Source organism: Kogia breviceps, chromosome 5 (assembly GCF_026419965.1).
Source record: "Kogia breviceps isolate mKogBre1 chromosome 5, mKogBre1 haplotype 1, whole genome shotgun sequence".
In the NCBI taxonomy this organism is placed as follows: Eukaryota; Metazoa; Chordata; class Mammalia; order Artiodactyla; family Physeteridae; genus Kogia; species Kogia breviceps.
In genome coordinates, this window is record NC_081314.1 from 44,105,378 (window position 1) to 44,121,797 (window position 16,420).

The 16,420-nt window shown below is 37.1% G+C and overlaps 2 protein-coding genes across 5 annotated transcripts in view; one reads left to right on the forward strand and one right to left on the reverse strand.

Moving 5' to 3' along the window:
* The window catches only part of GFM1 (G elongation factor mitochondrial 1), a 42,834-nt gene that overhangs the window by 21,429 nt on the left and 4,985 nt on the right, over nucleotides 1–16,420 (forward strand). For 2 of the 4 annotated variants that reach the window (XM_067033912.1, XM_067033914.1), the window contains 5 exons: nucleotides 850–876; nucleotides 1,904–2,041; nucleotides 2,927–3,009; nucleotides 13,272–13,434; nucleotides 15,261–15,405. In XM_067033912.1, coding sequence (XP_066890013.1) covers nucleotides 850–876; nucleotides 1,904–2,041; nucleotides 2,927–3,009; nucleotides 13,272–13,434; nucleotides 15,261–15,405 — 556 coding nt within the window. The remainder of the gene's footprint in view (nucleotides 1–849; nucleotides 877–1,903; nucleotides 2,042–2,926; nucleotides 3,010–13,271; nucleotides 13,435–15,260; nucleotides 15,406–16,420) is intronic. The other 2 variants (XM_059065519.2, XM_067033913.1) reach the window with 1 other exon arrangement.
* On the reverse strand, nucleotides 3,047–9,347 carry LXN (latexin). Its single transcript, XM_059065540.2, has 6 exons — nucleotides 8,978–9,347; nucleotides 7,581–7,643; nucleotides 6,293–6,470; nucleotides 5,839–5,975; nucleotides 3,783–3,845; nucleotides 3,047–3,518 (listed from the first exon to the last, which is right to left on the reverse strand). The coding sequence occupies exons 1-6, from the start codon at nucleotides 9,104–9,106 to the stop codon at nucleotides 3,420–3,422; spliced, it is 669 nt and encodes a 222-aa protein (XP_058921523.1). The 5' UTR covers nucleotides 9,107–9,347; the 3' UTR covers nucleotides 3,047–3,419.

Here is a 16,420-nt window from a genome sequence, read left to right on the forward strand (position 1 = left end):
TTAACTGTTGATAGTTCACAATCATGGAGGGGAATAAAACGCATCAATATTCAAAAGGCTTTTTGGTGTCTTGGGGTTGTCTGCTTCCTGGAGAATTAATATACATCAAATAATGAAATCACTGCATAAAACCCTGAATCTCAGTAGTGGGGCAGGGGTGATCTTCTAGTAAGTTGAGAGTCCCTGGCTAGTGCAGGGAAAAGGGAAAAGACTTTGGAGATAGACTAACCCAGGATTCAAGTCCAGCTAGCTCTGTGGCCTTGAGCAAATTGTCTGTACCTAGTTTCCTCACCTGTAAAACATGGATAATTCTGTCATGCAGCCTTGTGGTTAGAATTTGAGATAACGTATACAAAACACATAACACATCTTCAGCCACATGTGATAGCTGTTAATATTGGTGATTGGAGCGTGTTAGTTTTCTATTGCTGCCGTAAGAAATTAGCAAAAACTTAGTGGCTTAAAACAGCACAGATGTATTATTTTACAGTTGTGTAGGTCACAATTCGGACACAGTTCTTAATGGGCTAAAATCAAGTATTGGCAAGGCTGTGTTGTTTCTTTCTTGGAGGCTCTAGGGGACAGTTTAGTTCTTTGCTTACTCAGATTGTTGGCAGAATTCAGCTCCTTTTTGTAGGACTGGGGTCCTCATTTCCTTGCTGTCACCTGAGGGCTGTTTGTAGCTTCTGGAGGCTGCTCATAGCCCCCTTCCTCCTGTCTTCAATGCCAGCAACAGCAAAATGAGCCCCTCTCATGTTTCAAATCTCTCCTGTCTCTTCTTTCCCTCTTCCCATCTCTCCACTACCCTTCTTCATTCAGCTTCCTTTTTTATTTTATTAAAATTTTCAGGGGGGTCTTCGTTGCTGTGCATGTGCGGTGAGTGGGGGCTACTCTTCATTGTGGTGCATGGGCTTCTCATTGCAGTGGCTTCTCTTGTTGCGGAGCACAGGCTCTAGGCATGCAGGCTTCAGTAGTCGCAGCATGCAGGCTCAGTAGTTGCAGCACACAGGCCCTAGAGCACATGGGCTTCAGTAGTTGTGGCGTGTGGGCTCAGTAGTTGTGGCTCGTGGGCTCTAGAGCACAAGCTCAGTAGTTGTGGTGCACACGCTTAGTTGCTCTGTGGCATGTGGGATCTTCCCTGACCAGGGATTGAACCCATGTCCCCTGCATTGGCAGGCGGATTCTTAACCACTGCGCAACTAGGGACGTCCCTCAGCTTCTATTTTTAAAGGCCCATGCAATTAAATTGGGTCCGTCCAGATTATTCATGATAATCTCTCCATCTCAAAGTCTGTAACCTTACTCATATCTGCAGAGTCCCCTTTACCATGTAAGGTAACAGTCACAGGTTTGGGGGGATTAGGGCATGTCCTTAGAAGACCATTATTCTGCTTACCACATAAGGAAGTTACATCTAAGGAGAATAAACCACATCCAAGCAGATTGTTTTGAAAGGGAGAGGTCTCAAGGTGCATTTGCCTAGTGTTGCTCTTAACTGCCCTCTTGAATCTACAGTAGAATTTTGGTAACCATGCTGACTCCTTTGATTATGTATAGGATTTCTAAAATATAACACAGTAACACAGACTCTACTTTCCGCTTTATGGGCAGTTTTCCACAAATGGACAGTTTTTGTCAATATAATAGGAAAGGTCATAGAGTTAAGTCTTGGACTCCTGTATCTTGGTGTGAAAAGAAAATTCTATCAGTTAGCTATTCCCTGCTGTCTTGGCTGTGTGGTATCCAAGCTCTCATATTAAAAGGATATAGCCTAGAAACTAGATGGTGGATCATTTTTATTTTTTAACTGTTCATGTATTTGATTTCATTCATTAAAGTTTTTTCAACAATTTCATTGCTTATCATGCTTAGTAAAATGTGTAATGATTTTCTTTTTTTAAAGAATGATCTGGAAAAATTTTCAAAAGGTATTGGCAGGTTTACAAGAGAAGATCCCACATTTAAAGTCCACTTTGACACTGAGAGCAAAGAGACAATTGTATCTGGAATGGGAGAATTACACCTGGAAATATATGCTCAGGTAATGAATAACAAGGAAGTTAAATTCACTTTATGTCTATGTTTTGTTAAAAGTCGATAATTCTCAATCTAATGGTTATAAACTAATAGTGGTTCTTCAAGCTTCACTCTGGTTTTTGTATCTAGATGTGGTATACTGCTTCTTCCAGTGTGTGTTACTAATTAATTACTTTTGGTTTCTAAATCTTTTTATTCGTAAAACATTGCAGACTTCTAGAATCAAGGCTCAGGGGATTTGCAGTAAGACCATTCATTCATCCCTAGGTTATGGTTCCTTGGGTCGAGTGTATCCTGGTCTCAGCCTTAGGAAGACAGCCTCAGGGAGAAACCTGCTGAGAAAGTCAGCCCACCAGTACCCACTCTTCAGGCCATTTCTTGCCTGTTTTCTTCTCAAGTCACTACTTGAAGATCATTCTAATGAAGATAAACAAGCGGGTAGATGGGGCCCCTGCTTACCTAGGAAAGGTCTTGTGTGTATATGAATGAAAACAAAATATATATGACTTATGATTAAAAATTCTGGTTGTGATTATATCTTTGAAGTTGAGATAGTAGAAAATTATGACAACGGATTCATATACTATTCCAGTCAATATGTAATAAAATGGAGCAAAGATAACATTTTAGTGAATAGATTAATTGGAGGTAAGTATAAATTAATCAGTGTAAATTAGAATTCATTTATATAAAATCTGTAAAAGCAGTTTGTATTGTTTAATATCATGTATTTATCCTCATAATGTACTTAAGTGATTTAAGATTTATCATTTGCTTATAATATTTAAATGAATGCTTCTAAGGTAGTTGAGATTTTAGGATTTTTCTTCCTTTAGTTTATTTTTTTTTAATTTAAATATATCAACAAGATCTCTCCTGCTCTTTTTAGAGGATGGAAAGAGAATATGGCTGTCCTTGTATCACAGGAAAGCCAAAAGTTGCTTTCAGAGAAACCATTACGGCCCCTGTCCCGTAAGTATGCAAAGCGATTAAACATAAACTGTGAGGCTGGAATTTAAAGCTTTTTATTAGGGGATATACGTAGCACTATTACTGTTGATAAGACACTTTTACATTGTGATGCTCTTTATTATGGAAGCTATATAGTTCTGTAGTTCAGAAAAAGCGATTAAACATAAACTGTGAGGCTGGAATTTAAAGCTTTTTATTAGGGGATATACGTAGCACTATTACTGTTGATAAGACACTTTTACATTGTGATGCTCTTTATTATGGAAGCTATATAGTTCTGTAGTTCAGGCCGTTTATACAAAGGGACACTTATGAGATTTGTCTGACCCTTGAAGCTAGATACCAGTGAAGACTGGTATACACATCATTAATAAGCATGTTTATACTTCATCGAATGTTACAGTCTTCATTTATTCCAATTGTGCTTCCTTTGGTAGACGGCTATTATGTTTTACTTTAGTACCATATTGTGGATGCCAGAGAACTTGCATTTGCCAAGGAATAATCTCCTGCAAGTAAAGGAAACTGATGCTGTGATAAAATTCAGAAAACATTTAAGAAAACAGAGTTGGGTTTATATTTTGTTAGAAACAAAACAGTCCTCATAAAGAAAGCACAAAACAAGTTGCTGCAAGTGTAATATATTTCAACCTGGTGCCTATTTGAATTTATATGAATTCTGATTTAGAGTCGAAATTAATAAGGCATACTGTGGCTACAAAATGAGTCTCAATTTTCAAAGTAGCATCAAATAAAGGAAAATGATACTTTACCTGAGATGCAGAGTCATGAAGTAGAATGGTGTAGTCTAACTCAATGAAGTCATCATTTCTTTGCTATAATAAAAAATAAAAACCTGCATTTAAAACTTGATATCATTGGCAAAAATGATAATTTTAAGAATCAGCTTTCATTAGTAGATTTCAGTAATACTTCCACTTAAGTAAAATTAAAAATTGAATGTCATAATTTATTTAGCCTGGCAGAAAAACTATTCTCTTATAAATAAGATTTCTTTCCAACTACATTTTAAAATCATGATTTTTAAAAAATTTGTTACTCTAAAAATCATTTACCCTTTCTGTTTTTAGTTTCTGAGTTGTGGTAGCTACTTAAGAACATTACAGTCTATAATTTGTCATTTAAGATTCCTTAATGTTTCCATTATTCAGAAAAGCATCGTTTAAGGGATAAACTACTGAAATGAGAGTTTACACTAAAGGAAACCAATTTTATAATAGAAATTCTCTTTTAAAAAACTGAAAATAATGTAATGTTTGATTTTTGTAACTAAAGCTTTGATCTATGCTGCTTATTGCTTTGGACATATAAAGTATTCATACTATCAGCTGCACAGAAATATTGCATCTACAGAGTTTCAAACCATGGTTGTCAGAAATTTGCTGTACTCACCCAAGGCTCTTTAAGGCTTATAACTGATGTATTGAAACAAGCCCTAGACTCCAGGAGGCAGCACAAACTGCTGTGGCTCCTTTGGTTGACAGTAATTACAAATATGGCCCCAGGATCAAATAAAACTATACTCTTCTCTCCTTAATAGTATCTTGAAGCAATCCCTTCTTTGACTATATCAACAAAGAATGTCCTTTAAGGATAAGGCAAAAATCAGGAAGGTTTCTAACATGTTGGATCATAATAGGTAAAGATATATAATATATACAGTGAAGCAGTGTAAACTGAAGCAGTGTAAAAGATATATAATATATAACCGCTGAAGCACTGGTTGAACTCTTCTGTTGGGATTTTCATTAATGCTTTAAAACTGCAATTTAGTGAAGGGTTACAGGAAATTTCTTTCATAAAGCAGTAACTGCATATTTTGCTATAAAAACATGGCTTGAAAATCATGATTGTGATTGTATATCCTCTGTAATGTAGACCCAGCTACTCAATTATCTGAGCCTCAATGCCCCTATAGGGAGTGTTGTAACCAAGGTTGCTATCTACAAAAATGCATTAGAAAAAGGCTCTCTTAAAGTGTTGTAAATAGTGATGCTAGGTATTTGGCATTACACTCTGAGTACTGTAATTGGTATCCTGTCCTCCAGTGTCCAACGGTATCTAATAAGTGGCTGCAAAAGCTTGTGGAGTAAAGGTGCTCCAGCTGCCTTGCAGTTTGTTATCAACAAACTGAAACAAGCCAATAGAAAGTGCTTTTCTCTTACAGAGCATTTTTCTTGTATTCCATTAAATACTACTAGCTGACATATTTTGTTTTGCTTTTAAACCTCTTAATAAAGCTAAACTCAAAGAATTTATTTTAATCTCTTTAAGGTCTAGAAAGAGGCAGTTTGGAATAGTCATATCAGACTTAAAATACAAGGCTAGCAACAAGTAAGATATGAGGTTGTCAATTATGACTAAATGGGTTATAAAAGATAATTATATACAGCAATCTTCACAAAGACTGAGGTGCTAATATTTTTGTTCCAGCTGATCCTGGGGGGATAAATGCCAGCCATATCTCTAGCGCTGACACTACCATTTCCCTAGAGGCAAAAAGCAGAGGTGGTTTCAGTATCACATGATTATAGTAATTTGAACACAAAACTTAGGTTGTGAAAGGAAATTATCTGTATTAAGCTGCACACAAAAACCATTGCCAAATTATTTATAATTCAAGACTTCACTCCCTTGAAACTGCAGCTTCACCTTCTCTAGCTTTGATAACTGACTTCTCCTTCAAATACTGACTTCACTATCTTAAATACAAAATGACTAAAGGGGCACTATTTATCCAATCATGAATTATAACACCTTCAGTAAATATTAAATCTGTTAATAGTGTATTTTATAGAAATTACTTACCACTTGCTTGACAGTTTGAATTTTTGCCATTTTATACCATGTATTTTCAGTAGAATTTTGCCATATTATATAACCACAGGCAACCCAGGCTAAATGTTGAACTGGCTTCATTTCCAGTGGTACATTTCCAAAACTGTCTGGTGAGGGAAACATTTATATGATAAAGGGAATTATTTTATATATACAGTATTAACCTTTAAAAAAAATCTAAATTCTAAGTCATGTCTTAGTTTTCTTCAAATGCGTACAGAAAGTAATTAATTTAATTAAGCCATAGATTGATCTATAAAGTTCCAAGGCTTTTTTTGTTGTTGAATTAGATTAGTAATAAATATTTTTGCAAAAGTCAGTATATTGCCAGCATAATGTTAACATCTAACAATTTTGAGCATAGGTAATTGATATTGATCTTAAAGTCGAAAAAAATATTTTTCCGTGCCATATATTTATATACCTGGAATATTTTGTGCTTCTAGTGGTTCCTTCATAGACTTGAGTCTATGATAAAATGTGTTATCTTCCTCATCTGGGTTCTTTCCAATTTCTCCTTCAAATGTGAAGTTGACTTCTGGTGCAGTATCTTGTCCCATTGGAGGGTACAGTACTTCAGCTGTACAATTCACTGTAACTTGCTGTTTGAAACATTTTGTGAAAGATCTTTACATGTAGATGGCCATCCATTACTAATTATTGTTCTTTGAGATATAACATTTAAAGTATTGCCCCCCTAATGATGTTGTTTCAGACTTGACTTGAGTGTACCTATTCCAGAGGTATCTAATTGGTGGTGGCCCAATAATTTTCTTAGAGGTATCTAAAATAGGTAACTTATTTTATAACATATAAGGTCTCATAATCTTGTAAATTCATTTTAAAACTATGTATTTCAGTATTAATGGGAAGTCCATTTGTAAGGCAGATTTTAGTCTGTCTTTATATACCAACTCTAGACTCTGGTTACTTTTTTAAGTCTGTCTATTACTCTTATTCTCTCCTCCTGAAATAACAGAAATTTTCTCAAACTCAGATTCTGCAATCTATATCCAAATATAAAATGAGAAGATTATACCATTGGTTCTGTTTTGTAAAAATGACTATCAAGCAGCTCAAATGCCTTTTAGTGAATCTCCTTATGTTAGCCTGTATCTCTTCTTAATTACACTTAACAAAAGGGCAAGCTTTTTTAAATTCCAAGATGGTTATGGTACAAGTGGCAGTTCCTTCCTTTTAAGTTTGTCTCATTAATAATTTGACAGGTGTATAATTTTTTAAAATTTCCCTGCCCCATTACTGAAAGATTCTTATCTGAACACAGTGGTATCAGTTGGCCATTCTATTGCTTATAAGTATCTAAGAAAGCACTTGCTTTCTTTAAATAAAAGAAATGAAAAGCAGAATGAAACAGACATAAAAAAGTGATGATGATTGTAGAGTTAATTATTACACTTGTTCATATTAGGCATAAATTCATACTGGCCTATGAGTACATAACATTTTTAAAGGAAATTTATTTGAACTGAAGTATATAGAGTATCTTTTCTAAATAGTGTAATAGAAATACTAAGTGTATCTCAGAATACACAAGAAGTAAAAACTGACCTTTGTATGGTGATCATTTTTTTTGAGGCAGGGATTTTACAACAACTTTTTTAAAAACCAGATTAATCCTACAGTGTGATCAGAGGTGATATGGAATATTAGGAATCAAATTTTATTTCATAATAAAATGACATTTCACTTACTTTTTGGATAATTTCTTCCACAGAAAATTTAAGGCGATACTTACGTCCTCTTCCCGGAATATCCTAAAATTAAGAAAACATGGTGTTATTATAACAATAACTCAATTCTTTACATTGTTAGAAGAATCCATTCTCATTTGGTTGGGCATGGTGCTGACTGTTGGGGGTAAATGATTAAGGCCTTACACCTTGACCAAGGCATGTCACCATGTTTGTGACATCTAATTTAGCAGGTCCTCTAGCAGGGTTATTTTGGATGAGAACAAGAGGGTGAGATAAAAGCATATATAAATAAAAACGGTTATAATTCACTTTCAATCATCCGAGTACTCCGACCTCTGGATCTGTGATCCTAAATTCCACATAAGAAATTTTGAAAATTTTAATTCTAAAGGTGACAAATAGGATGCACCATTGAAAAGCTTTTTCATAAAGCCTTATGTACCCTCCAAATAGTGTTCAATGAAGATGAATTCCATTTTGAGGCAGCTTACTGCAAAGTGGTTAGAGAATGTTAAGTACTGCTTTTACTTGTATGTTAGTGGACCTGCAAAATGATTCGTTAACACATTTTATAACAGTTAAGACAGACGTTTAGGTATTTCACTTTTGAATCAAGATGTAATTGAGAATTTATACCTAATTATGTTATCTGGTGTGGTTTTGAAATAACATTTACTCCCTGTCAGCTCTTAAAGACTGTTAGCAGTTAAACTTCTGTCAGATAAATAAGGGACAGTCTCAAATCTATTAGATTTTAGTAAAATGGAAACAAGCTTAGTGGTTGCTGAGGTCTTGGGCGTTTAATTTAACCCTTTAGCCAGAGGGGGCCCATCATTCACAGTCAGTGGCAGTAGTGTTTGGATGGCTGAAGTGAAGCTTCAGGCCACAATACTTTTACTCTGCTTTGTCAGTTTCTGTTGCTTTTTGTTTACCCCATAATTTTGGTCAAAGAGTCTAATAAAGGATTGATCTTAAAATTCAGGCAGTGAAGAATCTTTTGCAAGACGGGAGCTTTTGTTGGCCCAGATTGGAGTAGTAGATGCTAAACATAGCGCCAGTTTTAAGATCCTTTTGAAAATGGTTCCTATAGGTTTCACTTGGGGAAAGGGGAGAAGCTGCCCCAATTGAGAACATTTACCGATTTCTTTGTAGCAGGGCCCATTAAAAACTATCAGTGTCCCTGCCTTCCCATAAAAACAACAAACAGCCCCGGGGCTGTCCCCAGAGACTGGAGTGTAGCCCAACCCCAGAAAAGCCAACTCCTCTAGAGAGACAGCCAGCCTTGAGGCCCCAAACGGGCAAGGGGTGTGGGGAGTCAGGAGCAGGTGGAGCTGAGACCCTCGACGGTGGGGGGAACGCTAGCACGTGCCGCCACCACCCTCTGCCCGACTCACCTGCACGCTGGCTTGTTTGACTGTCTGCACCAGAAACAACTTGTGGGGGCTGCCCTGCTGGTAGTTGATGCAGCTCTCTACCACCGAGGCCGCCCTGGAGGCCGGGTAGTGGGTCGGAGGGATTGCCATTCTTGGTGAGCGGCGGCTGGGCTTGCGTGGGGCTGCTCGAGCTTCACAGGAAGGGAAGGGCACCCCCGTCCAGCCTGCTGCCGAGTCCCCCAGGCGGAAAAGTCAGCCCTCCTTCTTCGGGCTGGGCGGGGTCTGGGGCGGGGCCGCCAGCTACTTCCCTCCCTGTCTGTCTCCTTCCCTCCTTCCCTCCTTACGATTCTGCAAGCCGCTGCCAGGGAGCTGGCTCCTACGGAGGCTACTCCTGGAGCCCCGCCCTGCTACCGTTACTGTTACTCTCTGGTCCCTGTTTGGAGAGAGCCCCCTCCTCCTTTAAGGGGCTGTGAGGAGGGAGTCGTTGGGCTGGATTGTCAGGGACTACATCCTTTTATTAACCTTTACAGAAGCTTGGGGAGGGGCTTTCGGGCCTTCGCCTTAGTGGAGAGTCTCTGGGGCTTCAAGTTTCCTCTTTGTGGAAGGAGGCTGGTTGCTTTACTTGCAGACTGGAGCGCAGCTTCCTTATACACCACACAGTGTCGGGCAAGAGCGCAACTTCCTTATACACCACCCGCAGTGTCCGGCAAGGGGCAAAGTACAAAGGAGCGCCAGGTAGTGAGTCATTGTGATTCCTTCTTTTCCCTTCCCTGTCCAGGAACAGGCTTGCTCATACCCAGCTTTCTGTGGTGGTGTACCAGTTCTGCCCAAATCAGAGTACGAGAGACTGCAAGCGATATAGCATTAATTTGGAGGATTATGTAATTTAGGTCAGGAGAATTTTAAAAGGCACTTGCACTCCTCTCTCCCTTTGCTGGTCTTCGAAAGATGAGATTTTGATATCACACCATGCTTCCAACTTTCTGAATCACTTTGAAAATTTTACTTTGAGGATTAAAACTTACTTAAAAACTGAATTTATACAAAGCATACATTGAAGTAGCTTCTAACAAAAGCAGTTTTTAAAGCTCCTTAAGCAAGCACAGACTTTTAGTAGGCAGTGCATTTTTACTCTCCAGATCTCTTAATTACCTCCTGTGAGCTTTAAAGGAACTATAGTCTAGGTTGTTCTTTGGATTTGCTGTAGATCTAGCAGCTAAGATTTCTTTTCATCAAATGTATAGCCAAACTGACACTGTAGCTTGTTGGCTTAGAAATAAAGGCTCTTTGCTATTTTTCCCAAAACGGATTTTGAAGGTTCCTTGGGTAGACATATATATTGTGTTGCTTTTTTAAAAACAGTTAACAAAAATGTATTTGTAATGTGTTGTTTTCCTCAAATACCCTTTTAAATTTATTTATAAATAAAGTCTTTGGAGTAAGTAGATTTTTAAAGAATAGTAAGTAGTAAGGCATTCCCATTCTTTCTAATTATATTAACCAACAACCATCAAGTAACTAGAGGATGAAAGGGTTCTTCTCAAGGCTTTTTATAAAAAATTGAAGCTTGTTTTTATGTTTTTGGGCAGGGGGTGGGGGTGAGTCATTCATCTATCAGCCAACCTCTTAGGTTGTCATTATATTTGTGTGTTAGTTGTATGAATTATTTGCTCCTTTGATAGTGTCCAAGAAGGAGTGGCCAAATACATTCTAATTACCCAGAAAGAGCTTTTTTGCTGGTAATGAAATTTTAAAGTTTTCACAAGTAGCTAGTTAACATCTGTTTTATTACCAGTTAGAGTTGTGAGGAGTACAATATGTGAGCTTCCTAGATGAAATCACCCTTTTGAAGCTTTACGAATACAGTTACCATCTCTGTAGATCAAGGCTAGTTAACAGAGGTTGTGATGTATCAGGCATTTATTTACTAAAAGTACACATACCAATTTAGTTCTTTTTAAAATATAATTATCATATTAAAATTTTTAAACTGCCTATTTAGATGTTAAATAAATAAACTGCATTGAGAGAATCTTATTCCTATACTTGAGTCCTTGAAATCTTACTTACAACATTTCATTAGTGGTAAGTCAAGAGATCATTATCCACAAACTTGAATAACGTATGAGTTACCTTGAAAGCAAAATTATTATGGGTCTCTGGGATCGGGCAAATTAAATTATTTTAAATAATTGTATGGACATAAAACTTAAGTAAAAACTCCTATGGCTTGCAACTTTGATAGGACTATGAAGTCAGAATAAATCTACAAAACAGAGATATACAATAAAACCAACACAGTTCTAATTAATAGTAATTTTAATGTGAGCGATGATGATGTTTTGTCAAAATGAAATTGTCTTTTACAAAATTCCAGTGGTCTGACCACAGGAGCATGGATTCTTTTGCCTTCAGCATATCTATTCAGTGCCTACCAAGTGATGTCTTAGTTCTTCCACTTCTCTATTTAAGCTACAGTAAAATCTCTCTTTGTGCAGTGTCTTCTAACAGCTTTTGAAGTGAATGCATCATGTGCAGGTTAAATCAGTTTATAGTCTTATTAGCCTTTTAGAAACATGTTTGATTAAGAGTGTTGGTCTTGGTACACATCCTGGCTCTGCCACTTAAGAGCTGTATCACGTTTGGCAAGTTACTTAGCTTTTAGACCCTTAGCTTAGACCCTCAGGTTTCTCACCTGTAGAATAATAATAAAAAATAGTGCCTACTTCATGGGTCTGTGGTGAAGAACAAGTAAGACAGTTCATAAAAAGTGCTTAGCACAAGCCTGGTACATAAGTGTCCTGTTATTTGTTATCCACTTGATTATAAACGCAGCCATGGTCCCTGAAACTGCAGGGATTGCTTGTCTGTGAGCTGGCCCTCCAGGGCACTGCTGTCCAGTAGCAGTTTGTGCAGTGATGGAAATGTTTGGCTCTGCTGTCCCGGACAGTAGCCACTTTCCACACCTGCCTGTTGACCACTTGTAATGTGACTAGTGCAGCTGAGGAACTGAATTTTAAATTTTATTTAATTTCAATGTAAATATCCATGATTAGTGATTACCGTATAGACAGCACAGATCTAGAGTATGTTGTATGTCATATTATTGTCAAATTGAAAACAAAATTTAAAATGTCTCAGAGAACTTGAGCATACTAGAGAATATGTCAGTGGACCACAGTTTTGGAATCCCTTCAGTAATTCTGTGGTGATTTGGCAGTTGTTTCTCTTCTCCTTTTCCTGCTCTCGGTTCTGATAGCTGTTTGTTTCTCTCCCGGGAAAATCAACCGTTCAGCATTGTTTCCCAGCCTATCCTGAAGCTCTTGGCTGCTGGAAGATTATTTAAAGGCAGTTCATCAGGCACATTCACGTTTAGGCTCTCTATGGAAACTGCTTATTCCAAGCTGACATCTACTGAAATTTGCTGTGTACTTCTTCCAAACCATTCACAGATCTGTATGCAGGAACACACACTCATTAATGTCCATTTACCTGCAGGTCTCTGCAGACACCTTTGAAAGCAGCCAGCTTCTTCCATCTTACGGTCTTGAGGAAGGTTTCAGTTTAAAGGAAAAATGCCTTGCAAACAGTAGATACTCATGAAATGATTTTTCAATGATATCATAGCCTGTGTTTACATATATTTAGTATGCATGTAAGATGATTATTTCATCCTATTTATGTTGTCTTTAGTAGTTTCAAGTAAACACTGACCTGTGTGTCTATTTGAATGACTTACCGTTAATCATGATCATTTTGCCATTAATCATTTTCAGGTGTTAGTTATTCCGCCTGAAATTCCTTTCTCTCGTATTTTCTCAGTCCATAATGTACAAGTTGTAAAATCAAATAGCAACTATCTCAATGAATTAACTGCATAGCTCCTATTTTCAGGTAATTGTCCTCATAGAGATTAAGGAGAGAACAGTGTCCCAGGGAAGGGAGGCATTCCAAAAGAAATGGGTAAGCTCTTTGGAATGTAGGTTACTATTAATAGAATAAGAACCTTAGTTGGACTTTTTATTTTAATTTGTTGACTTTTACTTTCTACTTGTGAAATTCAGAATTAGCAGAATTAAAACCATGGATTACTTTGGTGGTGTGCCCCACCCTCACCTCCAAGTAAGAACAGAAAGGACAGGATGACTTTTTAAATAAATTCTATAATAATTTTATAGCAAGGCCATCGTATTTGAAGGAAAAAGTAAAAATGATGAGAGGTGGTTTTTCATTTAAATTAGTAGGAATTATTTCATTTTGGTAATTATATAATGCCATGTTGATTTTTTTCTTCTTCTTCCTGAATTACTTTCAGGTTTGAGTTTACACATAAAAAACAATCAGGTGGTGCAGGCCAGTTTGGAAAAGTGATAGGTGTACTGGAGCCTCTGGACCCAGAGAACTACACTAAGTTGGAGTTTTCAGATGAAACATTCGGGTCAAATGTTCCAAAGCAATTTGTGCCTGCCGTAGAAAAGGTAAAAAACAAAAAAAAACTTTATTGCATTAAAAAAAATCAAAAACAGTCTATTAGGTATCAAATCACATTGCTATCACATTGTCTTCTGTGGTTCATTTTCATTACAGTTCTGCTGCTTTTTCTCATTAAGCTTTCATCTGATTAGAATCATTAAGTTCAAGAGCTATAAATATATGCTGTGAGGATGAGGGGAAGTCATTCTGTTTCTTAATCATAGTTATTGTATTTCTCTTGATAAATGGAAACGACTTCATTGATTATAATCAGCACTTGAAATTTGCAGTAGGCGTTAGGGGTTTATGAAAGTTTTAGGTGTACTGATGTAGTAGAATGTACATTCATTAAGATTCCCAACACCTGGGTGCTGTCCTCATCTCTGCTAGTGGTTAACATGCCCTTGGGTAAATCACCGTGTTCAGAGCCACTTTCTTTTGTAAACTGAGCATATAGTACTTAATTCTGAACCCCTCACAAATTCAAGGATCAGATAAGACTGATATTTCTTTGGGAATTGTGAAGTGATTTGCACATGTAATGGGTTACTAGTGATTTGTTGGCTTTCTAGGTCAACTGGCTTTAAGACTGTTTTAAACCTTTAGCAACTGTCTATTCTTGTAGATTGAGATTTTTAGGGTTTTTTAAACTTTTAACGTAGAAATCTTTATTAACAGATCATAATTTTGGCTTCAGCATTAATTTTGGTAGCATTTTTTGTGATTAGTGTGTTTCATTCATTATACTTTATTTCAAGACAATATTTTGTCATTCACACACTTTTAAATTATCTTTTATTCTCCAGGATTAATGTAAGTGAAGGAAAGCTCAGATATTTTTCAGCATTTAGAGTTTACAGTTTTGAATGTCAGAAATATATTGTACTACATGTGCAGCTGTGTGATTGTCTTGCCATGAAAAACTGTCTTGAATTGTAGGAGCTCTACGAGTATTTAAGTGACTGAATGAAAAAAAATTGCACACTTATCAAATTGTACTCTTTAAATATGTTTAGTTTATTGTATATCAGTTATACCTCAATAAAGCTGCATTTTTTTTTTTTTTTCTGTGGTACGCGGGCCTCTCACTGTTGTGGCCTCTCCCGTTGCGGAGCACAGGCTCCGGACGCGCAGGCTCAGCGGCCATGGCTCACGGGCCCAGCCGCTGCGCGGCATGTGGGATCTTCCCGGACTGGGGCACAAACCTGTGTCCCATGCATCGGCAGGCGGATTCTCAACCACTGTGCCACCAGGGAAGCCCAAAGCTGCTTTTTTAAAAAAGAATTGCTTTGGAAAAATAAAATTAGCTTTTAATTTTAGTTCTTACTGACATTGTATAATACTAAAGCTGTTAGGTAGTGATCTGCCAATGAGGCAGAGCAGTGATGGGTATATAGTAGGAGCTTAAGACACAGCTGTTGATTAGATGTCAGTTTTGATTGAAGTTTTATTTTAGAGAATTTCGTAGATTTGCCTTTCCTCTGTTTCCTCCTTGTAAAATTAAGATCTTGCTTTCTCTGTAATGCATCATGAGAGTTTAGTAATTCTTGAAGATGAGGTTATGAGAAAGTGATTGCTAGCACTCTCAGCATCACTTTCAAACCAGCTCTCACCTTTAACTAATAGACTTTTCCAAGGGATTACTCATCTAGATTCCACAATAATAATACTTAAATAGGCTGTTCAACTTAAAAAACATTTTTTTTAAAGAATGAAATATAGCATACATAAAAATGTTACACTTCTGAATACTAAAACGTTTGGGGGTTTTTCATAATGCCTCTGTGAGTGAAACCCACTCACTCCAGAAGTTGTGTTCATTCATTAACAGGGGTTTTTGGATGCCTGTGAGAAGGGCCCTCTGTCTGGTCACAAGCTCTCTGGGCTCCGGTTTGTCCTGCAAGATGGAGCGTATCACATGGTGGATTCCAATGAAATCTCTTTCATCCGCGCAGGAGAAGGTGCTCTTAAACAAGGTACGCTGTGTCTAGCAGTTGCCACATCAGTGCATCTATTTCCCTGGTGGACCATTCAGAGCCGCAGAAGGCAGCACTGTGTTGGTTAGGTCTTCTTCCCATCGCCCCCACCCCACCAGAGCAGTAAGCAGCATACCAGGGAACATGGATAGGCTCTGGGCAAGTATTCATATAATCAAAGTGAGGATAGATTACTGTGTTTTCTTTCTTACAAAATTAAAATCCTACTTTGTTCTCCTAAATTATCTGGTATTTTTTGTAAGTTTAAATTCATAATCTGTAAGTTCTACTTTTAATAGAGAAGACAGAAATGCTCAGAATTATAAGAATTGTTGTAAAGAAACATTAACTATAGGCATCCTGTTTTTAGTGATTTATTCAGATGTCAGAAAAAGCTATAAATTTGTAAACAACTTTTTCATATATGACATTGTAGGCTTTTAGGCATTTGAAAGAATTCAGTAAACTTTGTTCTCAGTGCAGACATCTTGTTAAACTGCTAAAATTGTCAGCCTTTCTCACATAGAATAATATGTCTATTAAAACCCTGATGAAACAGAACCCTAAGCAATTGCAGATATATCTGATTCATTGCTTTTAAGAGAGAAAAGCAAATGATGGCACAGCAGTTTGACATTGGGGGCTTTTACGTTGTAACTGGGAGCCAGAAAATTCATTCTCTTTGTCATCTCTTCCATATCCGTTATATGGTAATTCATTAGTTATGTCCATAAGTGGGTTTTTGCAGAGAATTACATTATGATTCACAAAACATTTCAGAGATATTTTTGTCAAAGAGGGTCAAAATAGACAGCAGAAAATTAATCCTAACACATCATTTCCAGGCATTTGGAAAATCAAGATTTTATTGTATGAATTTTGGACTTTGTTGGTTTTGGTCTGTTTGCATCTGTGACCAGGAGTGGGGCAATGGCTGGAGAAGGTTGCTCATTCCTTGACCAGGTTGCTAATTCCTTATTTTACTTAAACTAATGGGAGCCATTAGTAATTTGTG

What these genes read in the sequence shown, in the direction of transcription:
- LXN (XM_059065540.2), bottom strand. Translation starts at nt 9,106, where the DNA reads ATGGCAATCCCTCCGACCCACTACCCGGCCTCCAGGGCGGCCTCGGTG. An exon ending in AGAAGCACAAAATATTCCAG is followed by an intron (nt 5,976 to 6,292) that starts GTATATAAATAT and finishes TTCCCTCACCAG; the next exon opens with ACAGTTTTGGAAATGTACCA. An exon ending in TTCATGACTCTGCATCTCAG is followed by an intron (nt 3,519 to 3,782) that starts GTAAAGTATCAT and finishes CTTTACTTGCAG; the next exon opens with GAGATTATTCCTTGGCAAAT.